The 20,682-nt window shown below is 35.6% G+C and overlaps 1 protein-coding gene across 1 annotated transcript; it reads left to right on the forward strand.

The window, feature by feature from the left end:
- Window positions 1-16,576: 16,576 nt before the first annotated feature.
- LOC138872160 (uncharacterized) lies at window positions 16,577-17,224 on the forward strand. The gene is made up of 2 exons (XM_070150267.1): window positions 16,577-16,840; window positions 17,024-17,224. The coding sequence occupies exons 1-2, from the start codon at window positions 16,577-16,579 to the stop codon at window positions 17,222-17,224; spliced, it is 465 nt and encodes a 154-aa protein (XP_070006368.1).
- Window positions 17,225-20,682: the final 3,458 nt, after the last annotated feature.

Consider the following 20,682-nt stretch of genomic DNA (forward strand, 5'->3'; position numbering starts at 1 on the left):
TAATATGTATTGGGAAAAATAGTTCACATACTTCTCCTTTGGCTTACTTTTTAACATTAACCTCTCTTACGGCTTGCATCTTTGTGATATTATACTCACTGTCCTTAATTTTTTTTTGTAACAATTGTTTTAAACTACTTATATTAATGCAAAATTTACAATTTGACTACTTAACCCTTCTCTATTATTATACCCATTTAGTTATTAATTAAGAAATTAAGAATAAAAAATTGAACTTCCACGTATGAGAATGCCCGTTGTTCATTTTCAGTTTTAGACCAAAACGGCAATTCGTATTGGTGTAATCTTATTGCACATACGGCCTTTCACACTTTGCTTCTTGATAAAAAGAACAATAGTAGTACCAGATTTTTCTCTAGTTCAAGACATGTTACTACTAGGTAGTTTTAAATAGTAAAAACACTAGAATTTACTGTTCTTGGACGACGCAAGTAAATTAGTTATTAATTCTCCAAAATTCAGAATTTCTACTTCCTTGTGGTGAACTTATAAATTTCACTCTTTAACTCACCAACTTCTAATTGATTTACTTTTTGTGAACGGTTGAGGTAATATATACACCTCAATATTCACCTAGTTTTATATTATTCCCCTTATTAACCATCCTTCAAGTGTAACAAACATATTATGTCGATCATTTCCTACAAGCTTTACATGTCAGATGCAGTGCAACAATTTCATAAGACTTTTTGAACGGACAGATGTGCGCAAACCATATTATAGGTAACATATGCTGCCGTAAGGAAAGTGATAATATCAAAGATACATGGCAAAAGCTTACCATTGGTATATTGACTTGATGGCAGCCGCCTTTTATTTGTAATTAACTATGATGTTTATTGATAGATTAGTTAATCTCAAGAGTCAAGTCAACTTATATTAAATCTGCTAGCTAATTTCCATCTCTATCCCTTTTGTATTATTATCTTTAATAAATTATCATGAAACACAAACTTGTGTAATATTTTTATGTAATAAAGCTAGCACCGCCAATAGGTGGCAAGAGAGTCAACTTTAAGATGGCACGACTAGTTGCAACTTTTGAATTTTCTTAATTACCGTTTGATGTTATCAATTGGCTAATGTGGAAGAGTAGGTGTTGTTTCCTAATTTAATCATGCCATTACGTTCATAAGGATTATATTCCAATGTCATTCTCAGATGCAGTCCCCTTTGAACCAACTTACATCAACTAGCTAGCTAGACTTGGATTAACTGGGATTATTGACTTGACTAGGTTTATACTTTATTGCTACTGATTACTACTCTTAAACGCTTAAATAAATCTTATCTTTACTATCCGAACCCCAATAAGTTAGAGCTAACTATTGGATGAGAAGAAAAATAATCGACTCTTATCAACACTTTGTAATGAGACATTTTGTTCATGGCTATCTCGGGACAAGGCATGCTAGCTAGGAAGGACGATCCCTAGTAATACATACATACGTACGTACATATATCATATATGTATGTATATATAAGAGAAAAATAACTAAAGATAGATCAATAGAACCAAGACTTATAATCTAGTGGTATCAATAGAAATAATCTCTCATACAATAGGTTGGTTGCAATTGTATTCTCATTGTTAATGGGCAAAACATTATTTCAAGCGTCCATTTCTTTTTACCTAAAATATTTTAGACCGATGCAAACAGGACACTTATATTTCTTAGTTATGTGATTCTTCGTTAAGACTTTAAACGGAGATCATGGGGTTCCACAACAGAATTAACAATGTAGACGATAATGTGTAATCAACGACTTTTTGATTTAATTTTTAACGCTTCAAGTTTTAGAGCATTTTATAATATAAAGTTAAGTGTTCCCTCCTCCCCCCAAGAAAAAAAGAAGTCAATTAGTTAAGTAAGAGCAACTTGCAGGTAAGAGCTTAAGTATATTCCAGCTAATAGCTCTACTAATACTTGTCATGTTTTGCTTCTCGAGAATTAATTCAACTAATTTTTGAAGTCAAAATTGGATAAGACTAATTTAATTTTTTAAAATTAAATTATGATATTCGAAAACTACATTTTTCTTATATTAATATGGTGAAAAAGTATATGTTAAAAAAAATGATCAAAATTTATGTAATTTAACTCTCGAGAACCGAAATATGACAAGTATTTTGGAACTAAGAGAGTAATATATGAAAAATGAAATGAATCCACAAGACGTAAAAATGTATCTACGAATTGACATATAAACAAATAAAATTAGTTAATATGTATATTTACACGTCAAAAAGAAAACATATCTAACACAGCTACAACCTCGCACCAAACCGAAAAACCAAACCAAACTGTTAAAAAAATCCGACTAGGTTTGATTTGACTTGGTTTGGTATTCAGTAAAAAAACCCGAACCAAATCGACCATGCCGAAAAATTATAAAAAATTACACTGTGTATATAAGTAAAATATTGATTTTAGATATATAAAACCTATATTGAACACCCTTTGTCAGAATTTTTTTTTCTACTTCTTTCAAGTTTGAACACCCTTGGAAACATTTCTGGCCTCGCCACTGAAACCGACATATAAATATATAAATTTTATTTATATTTTAAAGACTTTATAGTGAATTTTCTTTAGAAAATGTAGAAATATTTGGGATCCTCTCATGTGTTAATCTTGAAAGCGTAAATTAACGAAAAATTATTGTTAGACGACTAAGAAAATAACTATCATGTGTTACTAAAAAAAATTCTCCCATTAAAATATTTTAATAGATCATATGTTTGTCAATTTTTTCCTATATTTACTAAACATATATTCACCTATCAAAGCTTTATCTATAATTTTAACAAAGTAAGATTGAAATAATATTCATGTAACAAAAAAACCCGAAAACCCGACAAAATCGAACCAATCCAAACCAATATAGTTGGTTTGATTTGGTTTTGATAAAAACCAAACCAACCCGATCTATATACGCCCCTACCTAAAAATATTGACACCCTTCTCACCAACCCTATCCTTCTCTAGGTTGTATGAAATAGAAGTGCAAGAAATGAAACTATTATGACTTGTCCTATATATCAATCGTGATAAGTTTCTTTCATTCTTACTATGGATAAATAGAGTACTTTATGTTAGGATCGAAATAATTGGGTGTCATGCAGAAGCTAGTAAAGCAAATCTTGAATGGCGATAAATCAGACAATAAAAGAGGAATATAACAAAAGCGATACAAATATTTAGCGTGGTTCGGTCAATTTGACCTACATCCACGGGTAGAGATGAGCAATCCACTATATATAAAAAAAATACAAAGTATCGATAGAACAACCTCACAAAAAGACAAACACAAGTGACAGACTAACACTTGTCCAAATATTTCTCCTAAACAAGACTCTCAAGCCCCTTATAACTACATTGTTGATTCTGCTGAATGAAAAGGAATGATCCTTAATTTATAGAAGTCCAAACCTTTTCCTCCAAGAAAAGGAACTAGCCAAATATGAAAGAATTATATTTTCCTTTTCGTAAAAAGAAAAATCAATTATGGTAAATATGTTTCTCTTCCTGCAAGGAACAGGAAAACCAAATATGATAAGAAAATCAGGATAAACACTGAATTTACTGACAAAATAAGCTCGATCCATCTTCTTCACATAATCTTCAATAAGTCACATCTCCAAAACTCCACCATAAAGTTTGTCTCAATGTGAGCAATACTCTCGTCAAATTTCTCAAACAAAAATCTTGATTACCGTTAAATAGGTTGCGGCTAGAATTAAACCAGCCAAGATGAACCTGCCTTGAACATCACTCTGATACCACTTGTTAGGATCAAAATAATCAGGTGTCATGTGGAAGCTAATAGAGCAAACTTTGAACGACGATAAATCATACAACAAAAGAAAAAATATACCAAAAGAAACACAAATATTAACGTGGTTTGGTCAATTGACCTACGTCCACGACGAAGATGAGCAATTCACTATATAAAAGAGAGTACAAAATATCGAGAGAACAACCTCACAAAGAGGCAAACACAAGTGACATGCTAATACTTATCCCGAATTCTCCCCCTAACCAAGATTCTCAAGCCCATTATGGCTGCATTATGGATGCTACTAAATGAGAAGGAAGGATCCTCAATTTATAGAAGTCCAAACATTTTCTTCCAAGGAAAGGGACTAGCCAACTATAGGAGATTTATAACTTCTTTCTAGCAGAAAGAAAATACAATTATGATAAATATGTTGTTTTTTCCTTCAAGAAATAGAAATATCAAATATAATAAAAAAATTAGGAGAAACACCTAACACTTTCCTCGCATGCTTAGAATTACCATAGTGGCTCTAGTCTTCAATAAGAATTATATTATGTAATGCATAAGTGCTTATTTTCGCAGAAATGTCAAAGTTCACAAAAACTAAATGTACAATTTGGATAGTGATAATCATTAAAAGGAATCTCCAAACTAAGGTTCACATAAGTGAAATGTATATAATTTGGACAAAACATATTTCCATGTACATTACCAACTCATGGAATATGAGGGAAATTCCTATAGTTAAAGGTTCTTTATAGGAACAACAAGATTTAGAAATAACAAGTTGCTTCTTTCGAAAGGTCCACAAAACCTTTACGCTAATAAATACGCAGATATATAGGTTAGTGTATTTTCACCAACATCACTATACATAACAACAACAACAACCCAGTATAATCCCACTTAGTGGGGTCTGGGGAGGGTAGTGTGTACGCAGACCTTACCCCTACCCTAGGGTAGAGAGACTGTTTCCAAATAGACCCCCGGCATCCTTCCCTCCAAGAACTTCCCACCTTGCTCTTGGATAGACTCGAACTCACAACCTCTTGGTTGGAACTCACAACATCACTATACATAATCGGGTGAAAATGCCATGCTCAGTATGTAGTTCGAAGTCATTATCAATTTTTTCTTGCTTGAAATAGACAACAAGCAATTAAAACCCTTTGCTCATGGAAGAAGTGAATACCAACACTATGTGAATACTGAATAGTATTTTGCCCAAGATGCTCTATACGTGAGAGCTTTGTCTATTATATATACAGAGTACAATGTATCAAGTCAACAAGGACTCTACCTAGTGTACAAGATTATGTAAGCAAGGACTCTTTAGAATACAAAGTGTAAGACTAAATGAATGCTACCTATTCTATATGCACTAATACACCCCTTAATCTGAAATGACGGAAGTAACAGACAGATTGTCCCGAAGAAAACAAAAGTGAGATAAAGGCAGACCCTTTGTAAAGATATCTGCTAACTACAAATGTGTTGGAACATACTGAATTATAAGATCTCCTTGTGCAACCATATCACGCACAAAATGAAAATCAACAGCAATATGTTTCGAATGATCATGAAAAACTGGATTACGGGTCATGTAAGTTGAACTGATGTTGTCATATAATACACGAATTAGTTCATGTAGAAAGATACCAAGCTCACAAAGAATGTGACGAATCCAACAAGTCTCAGCAACAGTGTATGCAATAGCCCGGTACTCAGCCTCTGTAGACGATTTTGAAACTGTTGGTTGCTTCTTTGCATGCCAAGAGATAAGATTAGATCCTAGAAACACAACAAAACCCGAAGTAGAATGGCGACTATCTGGACCACCAACCCAATCAGCATCCAAGTAGGCAATAACCATGGAAGTCGGAGATAGGGCACACAAAGTCAGACCATAAGTCAGAGTACCCTGCAAGTACCGGAAAATACGCTTGACACAATGCATGTGAGTGGTACGGGGAACATGCATAAATTGAGAGACAACATTTACAACATAGGCAATATTCGGACGAGTCATAGTCAAATATTGAAGAGCACCAACCATGCTCCTATATTCACTAGGATCTGAAAGTAACTCACCGTCCATTAGAGAAATAGAAGAGCGAGAAGCAATAGGAGTACGAACTGGTTTGCATGTGTGCATATGAAATTTAAGTAACAAATAGAAATATACTTTTGCTGAGACAAGTGAAGACCGTGAGATGTACGAACTGCTTGAATACCAAGAAAATAATGGAGATTGCCTAAGTCCTTCATAGCAAACTGATGGGATAGATGAGAAATAAATTGATCAAGAAGACCGTTATGACTACCTGTGAAAATGATGTCATCGACATAGAGTAATAGAATAAGGACATGAAAAGGAGAGCGATAAATAAACATCGAACTATCAGATTTGCTGCAAGCAAAACCATGAGAATTAAGAAATGCACTGAAGCGATGAAACCAAGCCCGAGGAGCTTGTTTCAAGCCATAGATGGCTTTGGTTAGCTTGCAAACATGATTAGGATAGTCAGGATGAATAAAACCTCGAGGTTGCTTCATGTAGACCTCCTCAATAAGAACCCCGTGCAAGAAAGCATTTTTAACATCTAGCTGATGAATTTGCCAAGAAAAAGAGACAGCAAGGGAAAGAACAATTCTCACAGTTGTCGCACGAACAACATAGCTAAATGTCTCATGATAATTGATGCCAGGCTTTTGATGAAAACCTTGTGCTACAAGGTGAGCCTTGTATCGCTCAATGGACCTATTTGAATTATATTTTTGTGATATACCCATTTGCAACCGACTAAGTTCATGTTAGCGGTAAAAAGAACAAGGATCCAAGTGTTATTCTCTAAAAGGGCATTAAATTCATCTTCCATTGCTTGTTGCCACTTTGATTTTTTCACAGCTTGAGAAAAGCAAGAAGGTTCCTGTTTATGGATATTAGCACTCAAGGAAAATTGTTTCTTTGGCTTAGAAATACCAGACTTAGATCGAGTTTGCATTGGATGCGGGGAAGGGGTAAATGACAAGTTGAGGAATTAGTAATAGGTAATGAGGTAGACAAAGATGGTGAAGAACCTACAGGTAATGACTCGCTAAGGCTAGGTATAGGTGAAATAGGCTTTGCAGGAGAGATCTGACAACTTGTGGAATCTATAGTTCTAGAGGATAAAGGTTGAGATACATGAGACGTGTTATGTAAGGATGGAGCAGTGGTAGACACAGAAGATTCAAGCTGTGGTGGTGGAATCCTACGATTTAGAGGCGACACCATGTGAGGTGGTCTTCAACAGAGGCAAGCTTTATAGTTACCATATTTGTGACGTTTGGTGCAGCAAGAGCGGAGATGGAATTGTACTGTGAGTGAGATGTCGGGTCCAAAGATCTAGTAAATGGCAATTGAAAGGGTAAACCAACACTACTAACTAACGAACCAGGTAAAGTGTTAAGAGAGGAAGATTGACCAGGGAGAGAGGTTTGCACCGAGGAAATTGAATAAGAGATAGGAGGAAAGGAGAATGGTGGAAGTGTTTGAGAGAGGAGGAATTATGGAAGCTCCAGTGGCTGAAGTTGCAGATAAATTAGAAGGAATAATAGGATCTGTTGGAGAAGAAACATGCGCTGAAGGTGTTTCCTTGGTAGATGTCACCATATTCGATTGAGAAGAACTTTTTGTGAAATAGGTTTGGCTAATAATGGCTATTTGATACCATGTGAAAAATAGTATTCTGCCCAAGATGCTCTATACGTGAGAGCTTTGTCTATTATATATACAAAGTATAATATATTAAGTCAATAAGGATACTACCTAGAGTATAAGGTTATGTAAACAAGTACTCTTTAGAATACAAAGTGTAAGACTAAATGAATTCTACCTATTCTATATGCACTAATACACTGTAGCTAGGGCAACAACAAGAGTTTTCAATATTTCGAGAAAAAGATAGGAGTTAAGAGAGGGTTATAAAAAAGAAAACCAAATAATCACAAAAAGATGTTAACAATTACAAACATATGAAGGAACATTATATTCACATGAATGAATCTCTATACAAAATGGAGAAAACAAGATATCAATCAACATCACTTCATCCCCACTCCAAATCCAACCCAAAAAAGATGAAAAATATATAGGATCAAGATCAAGTCATATGGCGTCACCCAGTTCCTGCACACTATTCAGTTAAGATATTAGAAAACCTTGAATTCCTTTCTCAAGAACAAATCTAAGAATTCTTCTTTTAGCAAAGGGGTACCTCACCAAACATATTAATCTGTGTAGGAAGCTTGAAAGGAAACATAGGAAATTCACTTAAATCTTGAATAAATCCCTCCATTCCAAAACCACTCAAAAAGCCATTTGATGAATTTTCAACACTTCCATATGATATACCATCACTTTCTTCCTCTTTCATCCTATAATTAGTATCTTGCAACATGTTCATATGTTGATGATGATGATGATGATTTTGTGGTGACAATTCGATGTTCTTCCTTTGGTTTCTCATGTCCCTTTTAGTCTTTTTTCCTTTGACTTGTGCAGCATTCTTCCCCGTGAGCCTTTGTACAAGCTCGCGAAAATTCTCTACGTCTGTTTTGATGATCTCTGGTGCTATTATATGAATTATTCGTATTTTTGGCTTCATTTTGGTTATTGTATGTGAATCTTTATGCATGCTGTGTTTAGAAAAACTTGGGCTAATGGTTTCACTTGTGATTTGCTTCATCTTCTCCCTTTTAAGCAACAAAAGTTTGGATTCAGATCAGAGAAAGAAATAAAGAAAGAAAGGATGTTGGTAATGTTGGAGGAACAGTGAGAAGGTATTTAAATAGGAGAAGTACCTAAGGGTTGAAATTAGTTTGGAAAATAATTAAAGATCCAAGTTTTGCCTTTTGGAAGCAAGAATTGGACGGGATTCTCTCATTCAAGAGGCTAAAATAATGTACCAAAGTACTAAATAGTATAATAATCCATGTTTTATGTGTAGAATAGGGTTTCTCTTAGTTCATTTTTTAAATTTACCAACTTTTTCTCCAAGAAATATATTAATATGTTGAGTTTATGTGTGCTGCCATGTAATTAAGCTTTCGTGATATTTGCGTAACATATTAATTTTATTATCTTAAATTCACTTAGATTAAATTATATATGCTACTTTCTATCTATACCATTTGGATAATTTATCTTTAATAATAACTACACCATGAAAAGCAAAACTTCAAGAGCACTGGCCACCAAGGGCCCAAGATAGTGATCGATCTATTACGGGAGAATTTACCCATCTTATAAACTTATCGTATCTCATTTATTATATTACAAATTAATATTAATCATATAAATTTATCTATAATTATTTTGCCCTTGATATAATTTGCTGTTGGTTAGATTTATTGTTGCTATTGGTAAATCAAAAAAGGAATCATTTTTCTTATCTTACGGTAACCATAAATAGGAAGGAATAGAAGAAAATCATTTTTAACATCTGTGCGACGACTTTGGCTAGCTGCTACGTTTCCTCTTGACAACAATGGGTGAAAATATTTGAAATATGTAATTTTTTTTAGCTCGTAGGTGTTACTATCTTTATTTTTTGATGAATTGATTTATAATATATAAGCAACTTGTAGTATAGCTGTCAGCGAAGATTAGGGTTTGGCACTTAAGCTCTTGGTTGCAAATTGCTTATATTATTGACTTTTTTATTATTTCTAATTTATTTCTACAAGCAGGGGTATAGACTATACGGTTTTGGGAACTATTGACTTTATGCTATAATATTCTCTAAAACTCCCAGTGTCAAAAATTAAATCCAAAGTTCATTGTTAACAAATTATTGTCCACATTATGCTGTTGTGGAAGCCCTTGATCCCTAAAGTCTTGCAAAGACTTACAACTGGAGAAATTAAATATCATGTTTAATTGCATTTGATGTGTACTATCTTATATATAAAATAAATAAATAAATGTATACTATCTTATATCAAGGAAAAAGATGGATGCATAAACCCTTATTTCCCCTTTATTCAACCACTATTATTCCTTTTTGCCCCAAAATCACATACTCGGTGGTAATTAGGGCCACTCCAAAATTTTAACCTTTTTTTCTCTCTTAATTTTTCCCCTTGTACAATGTTCAAATTAAAATCCTAGAAGTTAGAATACCTAAAGTCCTAGAAGTTAGAATACGTACCTACTGTTGGAATAATACCAACATAGTTGACAAACCATAATTGAGTTTTGTAGATTCTCTTTTTAATTAAATTAGAGCGAACAATTATTTATTTTTCTTTCTTTATTTCCCCATTTATGTAGCTGGATAAGATGGATCAATATAATCAATATTTTACATGAATAGATTGAAAGTGGGAGAAAAGAATTGCTCCTACACTGATAAGGCATTTGATATTGTATACTGATGATCAATATTTCATCATGATCAGATCAAAGAAGTGCTTTGCACCTCCAAGTAGGGAATAATAATAGATACTAATTGGAGTAGTATTTATTTATTTTTTGAAAATTTCGCTGGGAAACGCGCAATCGCTATTCTTCTGATGTTACATCGGGTAATTTACTCACTGTGTAATAGCTCGCAGACCACACATGAGCTGCAAAACCACACTAGGCAAGTCCGGCACGACGAGCTCTGGCTGAGGAGGCTGTTGGTGAGGGGAATCGATCCCATGTCTCTCATGTGGGAAACCACTCACCCAACTAACTCAGTCAACCTGTGCAAGCGTAGTATTTAATTTTAAGAAGCTGATTCCTTTAAAAATCAAATAATTTTATCAATTAATTTTCTAAAGCTAGCTGTAGCTGATGTTAAATTGATGACGTTCAAGCCTCTCTCCATTTAACTAACTCTACATATATTGCAACTGTCGAGAAGTGGAGTGATGGAGGGAAGGTCTACACGTTCTAGGAATTGCTTCTAATTTTTTATGGGGAAAAATCTTTTCGGGAAAGATGCGCTAAAAGAGGCAAGTGCATTTAAAAAAAAAGGAAAAAAAACTTTTTAATGGTCTAGATCATCAAATTAGTTAAATTAGAGTAAGGGTCGTGCTGTCGTGATAAGTGAAAGCTTAGGTATTCTTAAATGTACTTTGAATTTAGAGTTAAAATCTGTTGTCTATAAGAAATGAAAGAAGAACTCTGACTAGATTGATGATCTCCATGAATAAAGCAAAGAATTCGTGAAAACCCTACGGAGAAACTTTGAGAAAAGAGAAAATCATAATAAACTCCATGAAATATTTCTGCAGTTTTTCTTGAGTTTTGAAATGTGTTAGTTCAAATTAAGGAAGAAATGTTGGAGTTGAACTACCACAGTTCAAAACTCCTGAAAATTTTCCTAGAATCTGAACTGCATTTGTAGCTCTAGGAATTTTTTGAAATAAAGTTGTTCTATGTTTTATTTAACGTTAGATTATCCAAATATTATTTTGCCTTAAGAAATAATTTTTTCTTAATTATATTTTGAACAGTAACTAAATATTTAGAAGAGGTCTAAAAACTGGTCATCTGAGCTAATTCTTAGGTGAGCAACACCTTCTTAATCAACATATCATCAAACTGCAAAACACTAAGTTAATTTTCACGCACAAAATGACAATTTGGTTCGCGCCTCGTGGAAAACTAACGGGATTTTGATATGGTGTGATAATATATATACCCATATATTGGTCATTTAGTAATTAATTAAAAAAAGAGGTGCACAAAAAGAAAGAAAATTCAACCAAATCTAACAAAAAGAACTAATAAAACAAACAAAACAAAAAGAAGTATGTAAATGGGCCTTACCCATCAGCAACGTGAGGGCATAGGAAAAAAAAATTAAAAGAAAAAGAAATAAAAGGGCTAAACGGATTTTGGGAAAAAGGGGACGCAGTGAAACAGAAGCTTCAATTAGAGTAGAATTGAGATTTAAGAACAAAAAAAAAAAAAAAAAAAATTAAAGAAGGCCCATCCAGGTAAGAGACAAAGAAAGCAAAGAAGGGACTTTGTTGTCTTAGATTCAATAGGGCATAAAAATTAGAAAGGAGCGCTGGTTTAGTTCTTGTTCTGCAAAGTAAATTTACATTCTTGAGTCTCAGTGATAAGCTTCAGGTAATTACATATATTTTCCTCCTTTTGAAATAGTAGAAATTTTGTATACATGATTCTTATATGACTCAGTAGATATGATTTTGAAATTGAATTAAGAGTTTAAAAGATAAAGTTTAGAAAATTTGGGCAAAACTCATGAGACTTTTTCATGAATTAACTGGGTATATTATATGAATTGGCTATATTTAATAGATTTTGAATTGGTTTAAGTTAACTGTAGCAGTGACTTGAGATACCGAAATGGGTCTTGATATTTCGAGTGGAATAAGAGGGATTAGTTGGGTTATTATAATCCGGTGAATTAGGAGTCAAATATCAAACCTCGAGGGTTGGACATTCTAAATTAGCTATGAATTACCCTAAACATGGAAATTAATATGAGATCGATATTATGTAATTATAGATTGATTGGAGGAATTTGTGCGAATTGCTCGAGGTGAAACATTTGGTATTTCGGCACGAGTACTGTGAGTAGTAATCTTACCACAATTTGTGTTTTCATAACCTGCATGATTTATATATGATTTTGAAAATAAATGTATTACCGATGCTTTGAAATCGCATGTGGGACAAGTTCTTTACTTGATATGATACAAAACAATTTACTTGAGATGTTTACCGATTAATCTAAATGTTTTCACCGTTACTAGATATATTTTACCGTTACTTGAGATATTACAATTATTTGAAGTATTCTCACTGTTACTAGATATGTTTTACTGTTACTTGAGACATGATTACTGTTACCGAAATAAAATTACACGATTTGATAAGGAATGATATGCCCTTCATTATTTTGAAAATGCTTTTGTACAAGTATTTACTATTTACAAGAAAGAGTATAAATGGGAGGAGACTTTGAAAGATCCCGTAGCTAACGGCGGGTTCTTTAGACCTGGTGCACCTTGTATTTACAGATTACCGGTTACAGTTATAGCCCTCGCTAGTGGGAAGGTAGAACTAGCATACAGTTACAGTTTTCCCTCGAGTAGGGACCTACAATTATATTTGACTCCTTTGACGAAGGGGTCCATACAGTGATACAGATTACATGATCCTTCCTTGGAAACCTCCCAAACATAAAGATTTGATATGACACAGTGCTTACCGAGTCTATTACTAAATTGTTAAATTGATTCCTATTACAGGAAACACATGATGAGACTGATTATTATTATTGTTTTTTTTAAAGGGCATTTTATTTTTATGATAGTTCCTAATTATTATTATTATACAGGCATATTTTCTGACTTGTCCCCAATCAAAAATGGTTGTGGTTAAGTATTATTATTCACTGAGCTAGCGACTCACTACCCGCTATTTTTTTCCAGAGAGAACAGTTGAAGGGCGAGGATTTCGTTAGTCAGACGCACAAGTTGATAATTTCTGGTGAGCCCCGCATTTGTTCGCGTGGGCGGAGATTTTATTTATTGCTATGATCTTTTCTTTGAACTCTTAGAGTCACTCCATAGTCAAAATTTTTTAGTGTCTTGAGTATTCTTCGTTATTATAGATTTATGTTGAGTATCACTCATTTTTATCAAATTTGGAGATAAAGTAGTATTTCCAGTTGTTGGTGAGTGGACTACTAAAGATAGATATTTATTTTGATTAATTGATAAGTTTATTGTCATTTGAATTGCTATTAGGATGTTTGGTTGCTGATTTGAGACAGGGAAAATTTTGGGATAGTCCAAAAATAGGGAAACTCTGTCCGATTTTCTGTAAAATACCGATGAGGCTTATTTGAGGGCACTTGCTCCTAGGTGCCGGTCATGATCCTAAATTGGATCGTGACATGTATATACCCATATAATTAGCAGGAAAATAAATACTAGTTGTAGATATTGGTATTGATAGGTTATATGTGTATCTCTGTTATGTTTTGATGATCTAATAAATTATTTTTTTAATTAAAACCATCCACCCAGGTTTTCATCTCCTGTGGTGTTGGGGGGTTTGGCATAGACCCCTACCTGTTTATTCATTAGCAAAATAGTACAAGTAGGGGGACATAGACCAAAACCTTATATAGTTACATTGTTGCTAGGAAAACTAAAATGGCTAGGCCTAGAAAGTTATAAAAGAGCTACTATAACAGTATATGATTCGCTACAACAATAGCTCTTTCCTTATCATTTAAGGAGGTTCAAATATCCATCCTGAGTATTTCCTTGGTCTAATTCTGAAATTTGAGATATGCATTCAATCCATAGTCATTGCTTTTCTAGCCTTAGTAGGCAATCAGTTTCATTGAGGAAGATGGCCTGTTGCGTGAGAGTTGCAGCATGTTTGGACAAAGCATTGGCCACTTCATTTCCTTCCATGTAGCAATATTTTATCTTAATGCCATGATGTTGCACCTTTTGCTGAATAAGTGTGTCTCTTTCTTTTAGTCTCCATAGGGTATTGTATTTCCCTTGGATCATGTTGACAACTAGGAGAGAGTCTAATTCAAGTATTAGGTCTTGACAGTTATGGTCACAACACTAGAGTATAGCAAACAAGGCCGCTTGCACTTTAGAGTAATTGTTAGTCAAGAAATGTACTGGTGCGGAGAAGGCCATCACCATTTCTTTTCCTAACAACACCCCCAATGCCTGCTTTGCCTGCGTTTGCGTAGAAACTTCTGTCTGTATTTATTTTCCATTGATTACTGTCAGGGGGCTCCCAAAGAACCATAATACTATTTAGTCTAATCTTGTAATCCTCTGCCACCTTGCATACATTGTTCCACGTCCAATTCCAATCCATCTGGCTGTATTTTTGGCCCATGGAAACTTTTACATGAAAAAGAACTTGTTGACATATTCTAAAAATAGACATAGTCTTCTTACCATATTTCTTACCACACCTAGCCTTCCATATTTCCCAGCATATTATGGTTGGAGTGATTTGCAACAGAAACTTATGCACATTATTTTTGGGTGTCTGCTCCACCATTGAGTTATGATGCATAGAATATTCCTTCCCGTGGTCTGAAATCCTAGTGGAGTGGACATAGTGTTCCATACCTTCTTTGATGTGTTGCTAGTTGCGAAGACATGGTTCATGGTTTCTTCTTCTGGCACCCTACAACAACAACAACTAGATATACTATTAGTACCGAACTTTACCACAATATTACCAAGAGGTAGCCTGCCTTTCAATATTCTCCATGTAACAAAGGAGATTTTGAAAGGTAGATGTTTATTCCAAATTTTGGCCAACTGAGGTGAGAAGTCTTTTCTTTTCCTTAAGAGCTGGTAGGAAGACGAACAAGAAAAGGATCCTTGGGGGTTGGTGGTCCATACGACTTGATCATGTATATAGTTGCAACCAATCTTGATTTGCTCAATTTTATCAACGACTCTCTGAGGCACAGTTTCTTGAAGAAGCTCCGTGTTCCATCCTTGGTTATTGAAGAAATCCTTGACATTAGTGTTTCCTGGTTTTGAGGAGGGGGGGTTGGATATTGTTTTGATGTTCCCTGATGATAGCCACCTATCCCACCAAAATAGACTATTATCCTTGTTGATCTTCCAATGAATGCAATCTTCTACTTTATCTCTTGTCTCCATTAGGCTCCTCCATGAGCTAGAGTCTGTAGGATCCATCCTTTCAGAGATTGGATTGGATCTTTGACAGTATTTGGCTCGGACTTACTATTAAGAACCAGATAAGGAACTTGTTACACATCCTCAAGAACTTAAGATCAATTAGTCTCTAGTTGGGGATACGGTTCAACTCTTCAAAGTCAAAGGAACAGTAGAGGGAATATATCGCTACCAGTTCCCGTTGTGACTGTACAAGTCAACCCCCCGGTTGTAAAGTTGTTGCCTGCACACACAACAGTGCAAAAACAGTGCAACAGTAAACTTTACGGGGAATGCCCTTTACCTAACTTGCTTGTATCATTTAAGTAATGTCACAAATGAATTATTAACATCAAGCAAAGGTAAAACAAAACACTTGCACATTCAAGAATTGATCAAGCATTCTCTAAAGTCATCCATCAATCTGGCACGTGACTCTCAAAGGCATCAAGAACAAAGAACAACATAACAACAGACCAGTTCCCTATATCGAGTTATTACATGTCCTTAGTTGTGTTGAACCTTTGTTAAAGTACTCTTCTTATAATTCCTACTTATCTTAGTTAGAAGCATTGTATAGAAAATCTTTTTAAATCATAAACCCTTGTGTTTGTGTCTTAGCTAGAGTTAGTCGAGTTGTAAGTCTTTGTAATAGAGTTATTACAAAGTGTCTTGGCTAGAGTTGTTACAAGTTACTGAGAGATTAAGAGGTTAATTCATAGGTTACAATAGGTTGTAGTCTAAAGTTTGCTTAGTACTGAAGTTCAAATCCTACAAGGGTACGTCGTGATTTTTGATCCCTTGAGCTAAGAGTTTTCCATGTAAAACTCCATTGTGTCATTTACTTACTGCACTGTGCGTATGTTCTGTGAGAACTAATAGAGAACTTGGTTCTCTATATAGTTTGGTGGACCCTTAGTTTCTCTCAATTGGTATCAAAGCGAGTTCTTTTTATCAAGCTAACACCTAGAAAGTATCCTCATGGGATGCTCCGCCAAACTTCGAAGAAGGTTAGTCTACCTACAGACTACCGAGATTCAACGGCCAATACTATGGATGGTGGAAGACAAGGATACGTGACTTCATCATGGCTGAAGACTCAGAGCTCTGGGATATCATCCGTGATGGACCCTTCGTTCCTACGAAGACCATTGGAGACCCCGCAGTGACAATTCCTAAAACTAGAAAGGAATATAATGATGCTGACTACAAGGCTATTGAAAAGAACTTTCGAGCTAAGAAAATCCTTGTCTGTGGTATTGGACCAGATGAGTACAACAAGATTTCAGCAGCTCAATCTACTAAGGAGATCTGGGAAGCTCTCCAAACAGCTCATGAAGGGACAACACAGGTAAAACTGTCCAAGATTGACATGCTAACCACATAGTAAGCTTTTCAGGATGAAGGACGATGAGTCCATTCAGGATATGCACACTCGCTTCACATCTATCATAAATGAGCTTCACCCCTGGGATAGATCATCCCCAGGAACAAACTTATCAGGAAAATAATTAGTGTATTACCTGGTTCCCAGGAAAGCAAAGTAAATGCTATCACAGAGGCAAATGATCTGCAGGAGCTGACCATTGATGAACTTGTCGGCACTCTGAAGACTTATGAAATGATGAAGAAGAAGGATAATGAGAGAAGAGAGCCCAAAAGGGAGAAGAACCTGGTCCTCAAGACGGACAACAATGACTCAGGTGGTGAGGATGTTGATATGGCTGATAAGTAGGGATTTTGACTACTTATTTACACTCTTTTACTTTCATTTTAGCTCAAAATTGCTTACAGGTATTCCCGAAAACTAATGAAATATGATTTCTTGTAGGAGTGTTGGAATATGAGCCAAAGAAATAAAAATCAACTCAGGAAGGAGTAATTTTGGATTAGGACAAAAATAAGGCTAAAAGGGCACTGAGCGGACCGCACAATATTGAGTGCGACTGTAAATCATGAAGAAAGCCTTTGACAAGAAATGCTCTGCAAAGTGCGGACTGCACAATTGTGGTGCAACCACAGAAGATAAAGTTCAGAGAAATGGGATTTTAAGGTCAAGAAGAAATGCGGATCGTACCATTTTTATGCGGCCGCATAGTCAAGAGCGCGACCGCACTCAGAATTATGCGGTCCGCAGAAGTCCCACAATGCCAAATCCCAAGGTCAAGAAGAGCGGACCGCACTATAATTGTGCGGCCGCAGAATCAAGAGTGCGGCCGCACTCATAAATGTGCAATCCGCAGAAGTTGAAGAAGTGCAGCCGCAACCTAGAATTGTGTGGCCGCAAAACTGGAACCTGTCAAGCCAAGTCTCAATGTGCGGACCACACACATAATTGTGCAGCTGCACAACCTCCGCGGGTGCAATTTCGTTAGATATTTTTAGCTTAGTATAAATAGAACTTTTTGTCATTTTAGGTTAAGTTTTGTAAGTTGGGAGCACCTGAGCCGTTTTTATTTACTGTATTGGGTAACATTGTGCTAGATTAGGTTTTAAACATTAGATTTTCTTTCTTTAATCAAGTATTATAAATTTTATTTTAGTTTGTTCTTTAATTTCTTCAATTTTTCATGAGTAGCTAAACCTTTAGCTAGGGTTGTGACCCAACCCTAGTATGTGTATTAATGAGTAATTGATTTAGGGTTTATTTATGATTGGGTTTATGATATTTAGCTTAGGTCTTGCTTGAATTTGAGAATTGATGGTTGCAAACATTGATTCATGCCTATTTGAATTAGTCTTTACTTGAGAAAGAAAGACTAAGTCTAGGAAAACTTGGCTAACTAGGAATTGGGGTGAACTCAAGAAATTGATAGCCCCAATTAAAGGGTCCAATCTAGAAATAGTAAGACCCGACTAGAGCATTTATCACTTGCTTTGTAAAATACCCGTTTGGACTTGAGAAAACCAAATCGGGCAAAGTCACTCAAACTATAGAGAGGTTTAGAGTGAGTAATTGAGTGTGATTGCTATATTGTATCCCGATCAACCAAACATGCCCTAAAGCTCTAAATCCGTTAGGTAACAACTAGGCAGAGGTCGCAACCCTAGATCTTTCATAACTTGAAAAACAACCAATATCAAAAATATTATCTCTTAGCTCTACAATTACAATCGATAGTTTAAAAGTAGAAGTAGAAACAACAATTGAAAATGAGAAAGTGTAATTTCAGGCACATCATACATTCACACTAGGTATATACCTAATCCAAAATCTAACTCCCTGTGGATTCGACCCCGACTTGTGTTGGGTTTTTATTATTGCTCCGACTGCCTCACAACCTATATTTGTGGTGTGATTTTGGGCAACATCAATTTTTGACGCCGTTGCCGGGGAGTTAAACAGATTTAACTATATATCTAAGTTTTTGTGTGATTTGTCTTCTCTTCCTTACAAGTCACTAACTTTGTTTTTGAATTGATTATAGGTGTGAGAATGACTCTCAACAACGATCCCATTGAGAATGTGCCATTGGGGAAGGAAGTATACGATAATCAAGGAGATGAGGTTCTTCCCGAACTTCAATCAAATAGGCGAGGCTGACCACCTCATGATAATGTTCCCGTACTTTCCCCAGCTCCACCAAGAGCGGCAGCACACCGGGTGTTACCGAATGAGGGTTATGCAATTGCTATAGTCCCACTCTGTATTAAGGTGGGTAACTTCCAAATCACCAATGTGATGCTTACACAACTTAAGCAACAGGGATTCTTCACCGGGGCTCCGAGTCAAAATTCTTACAAGCATCTCAAAGGGTTCATCAATAATTGTTGGGGGAGCAAGCAAACCATTGTTTTCGAGGACGCGCTGCGGTTGAGGCTATTTCCCTTTTCTCTACGGGAAAAGGCAAGAGAGTTTGCCCAATCATTCCATCCATACATGGGATGAGTTGGCAGAAATATTCATTGCCAAATTATTCTCTCTGGGACATATGGCTACACTTCGGGATGAAATTCTTTCGTTCAAGCAAGAACCCAATGAGCCATTGCACGAGATTTGGGCAAGATATCGTACCATGATTAAAAAGTCCCCGAATAATGATATGACCGAGGCTATGATCCAACAAACCTTCTACATGGGGATTAAAACAACAAATCAATATATGGTAAATCAACTCTTTAGTGGGAACATCATGAACACGCCTTATGCTGAAGCTTGTGAAATTTTGGATGAGATGGCGGATACCTCATCGGCATAGCAAAGTAGAGCCAATGTTCCTCAAGGTGACCCAAATGTCATTCACCTACACTAGGAACTACATGATCATGGTCAAGCTATTGTCGAGTTAAAAAACACAATGAATCAATTGGTCAAAGCTCAGCTTCAACAAGTTCAAGGGCTGAAACAAGTGAATGCGATGGAATGTGTGAATATGATGATGAACAAGAGATGACAAAAAGTTAAGCCGTCCGGAACAATTCATGCAAGATGATAGTGGGTATGACCAAGGTGATTTGTTCAATGAGAAAGAAGAAGAAGTACAATATGTCAAGAATTATCAAGTCCAACGAAACAATGCTCAAGGGAAAAATCAACAACAATGGCGATCACAAGGAAATCAAGAAAATTGGAACAACCAAGCCCACCAAGGCAATTGGAGTGGTGGTAAAAATAATAAAGGCAATTGGAATAGTCAAGGTAACCAAGGTAATTGGGGAGGCAATATTTAAGGAAATTGGGGTGGCAACAATCAAGGCAGTTGGGTAGGCAATAACCAAGGATGGTGGAACAACAACAACAACTAGGGGTCGGGTTTTCAAAGGCCCCTAATGTTCCAATAACCGAGAAATCCACCTCTCTATCCTTTTTAAGGTCCGAGATATTCCAACAATGAGATGGGTAGAATTGAGAACATGTTTAAATAGATGATGGAGAAGAATGCCGACTCCGATGCTCTACTAGCCTCTCACAACACTTCTGTTTGTAATTTGGAAGTTCAATTAGGCCAAATCTCGTAAGCTTTGAACACTCGTCCTAAGGGGGCACTACCAAGTGATATGGTGGTGAAACCAAAGGGTGAGAATAATACGGGACATGCTATGGCTGTGACTACAAAAAAGTGAAAAAGGTGGAGATGCAACCACCTCAAATCAAAGAAGAATTGTGGATAATGATGTTGTGGTTCAAGAAGATGAAAGTCAAGCAATTTGATTCAAGCTAATGAAGAAGTGAGAATTGGTATTGATGAAAAT

Source organism: Nicotiana sylvestris, chromosome 1 (genome assembly GCF_000393655.2).
Source record: "Nicotiana sylvestris chromosome 1, ASM39365v2, whole genome shotgun sequence".
NCBI lineage: Eukaryota > Viridiplantae > Streptophyta > Magnoliopsida > Solanales > Solanaceae > Nicotiana > Nicotiana sylvestris.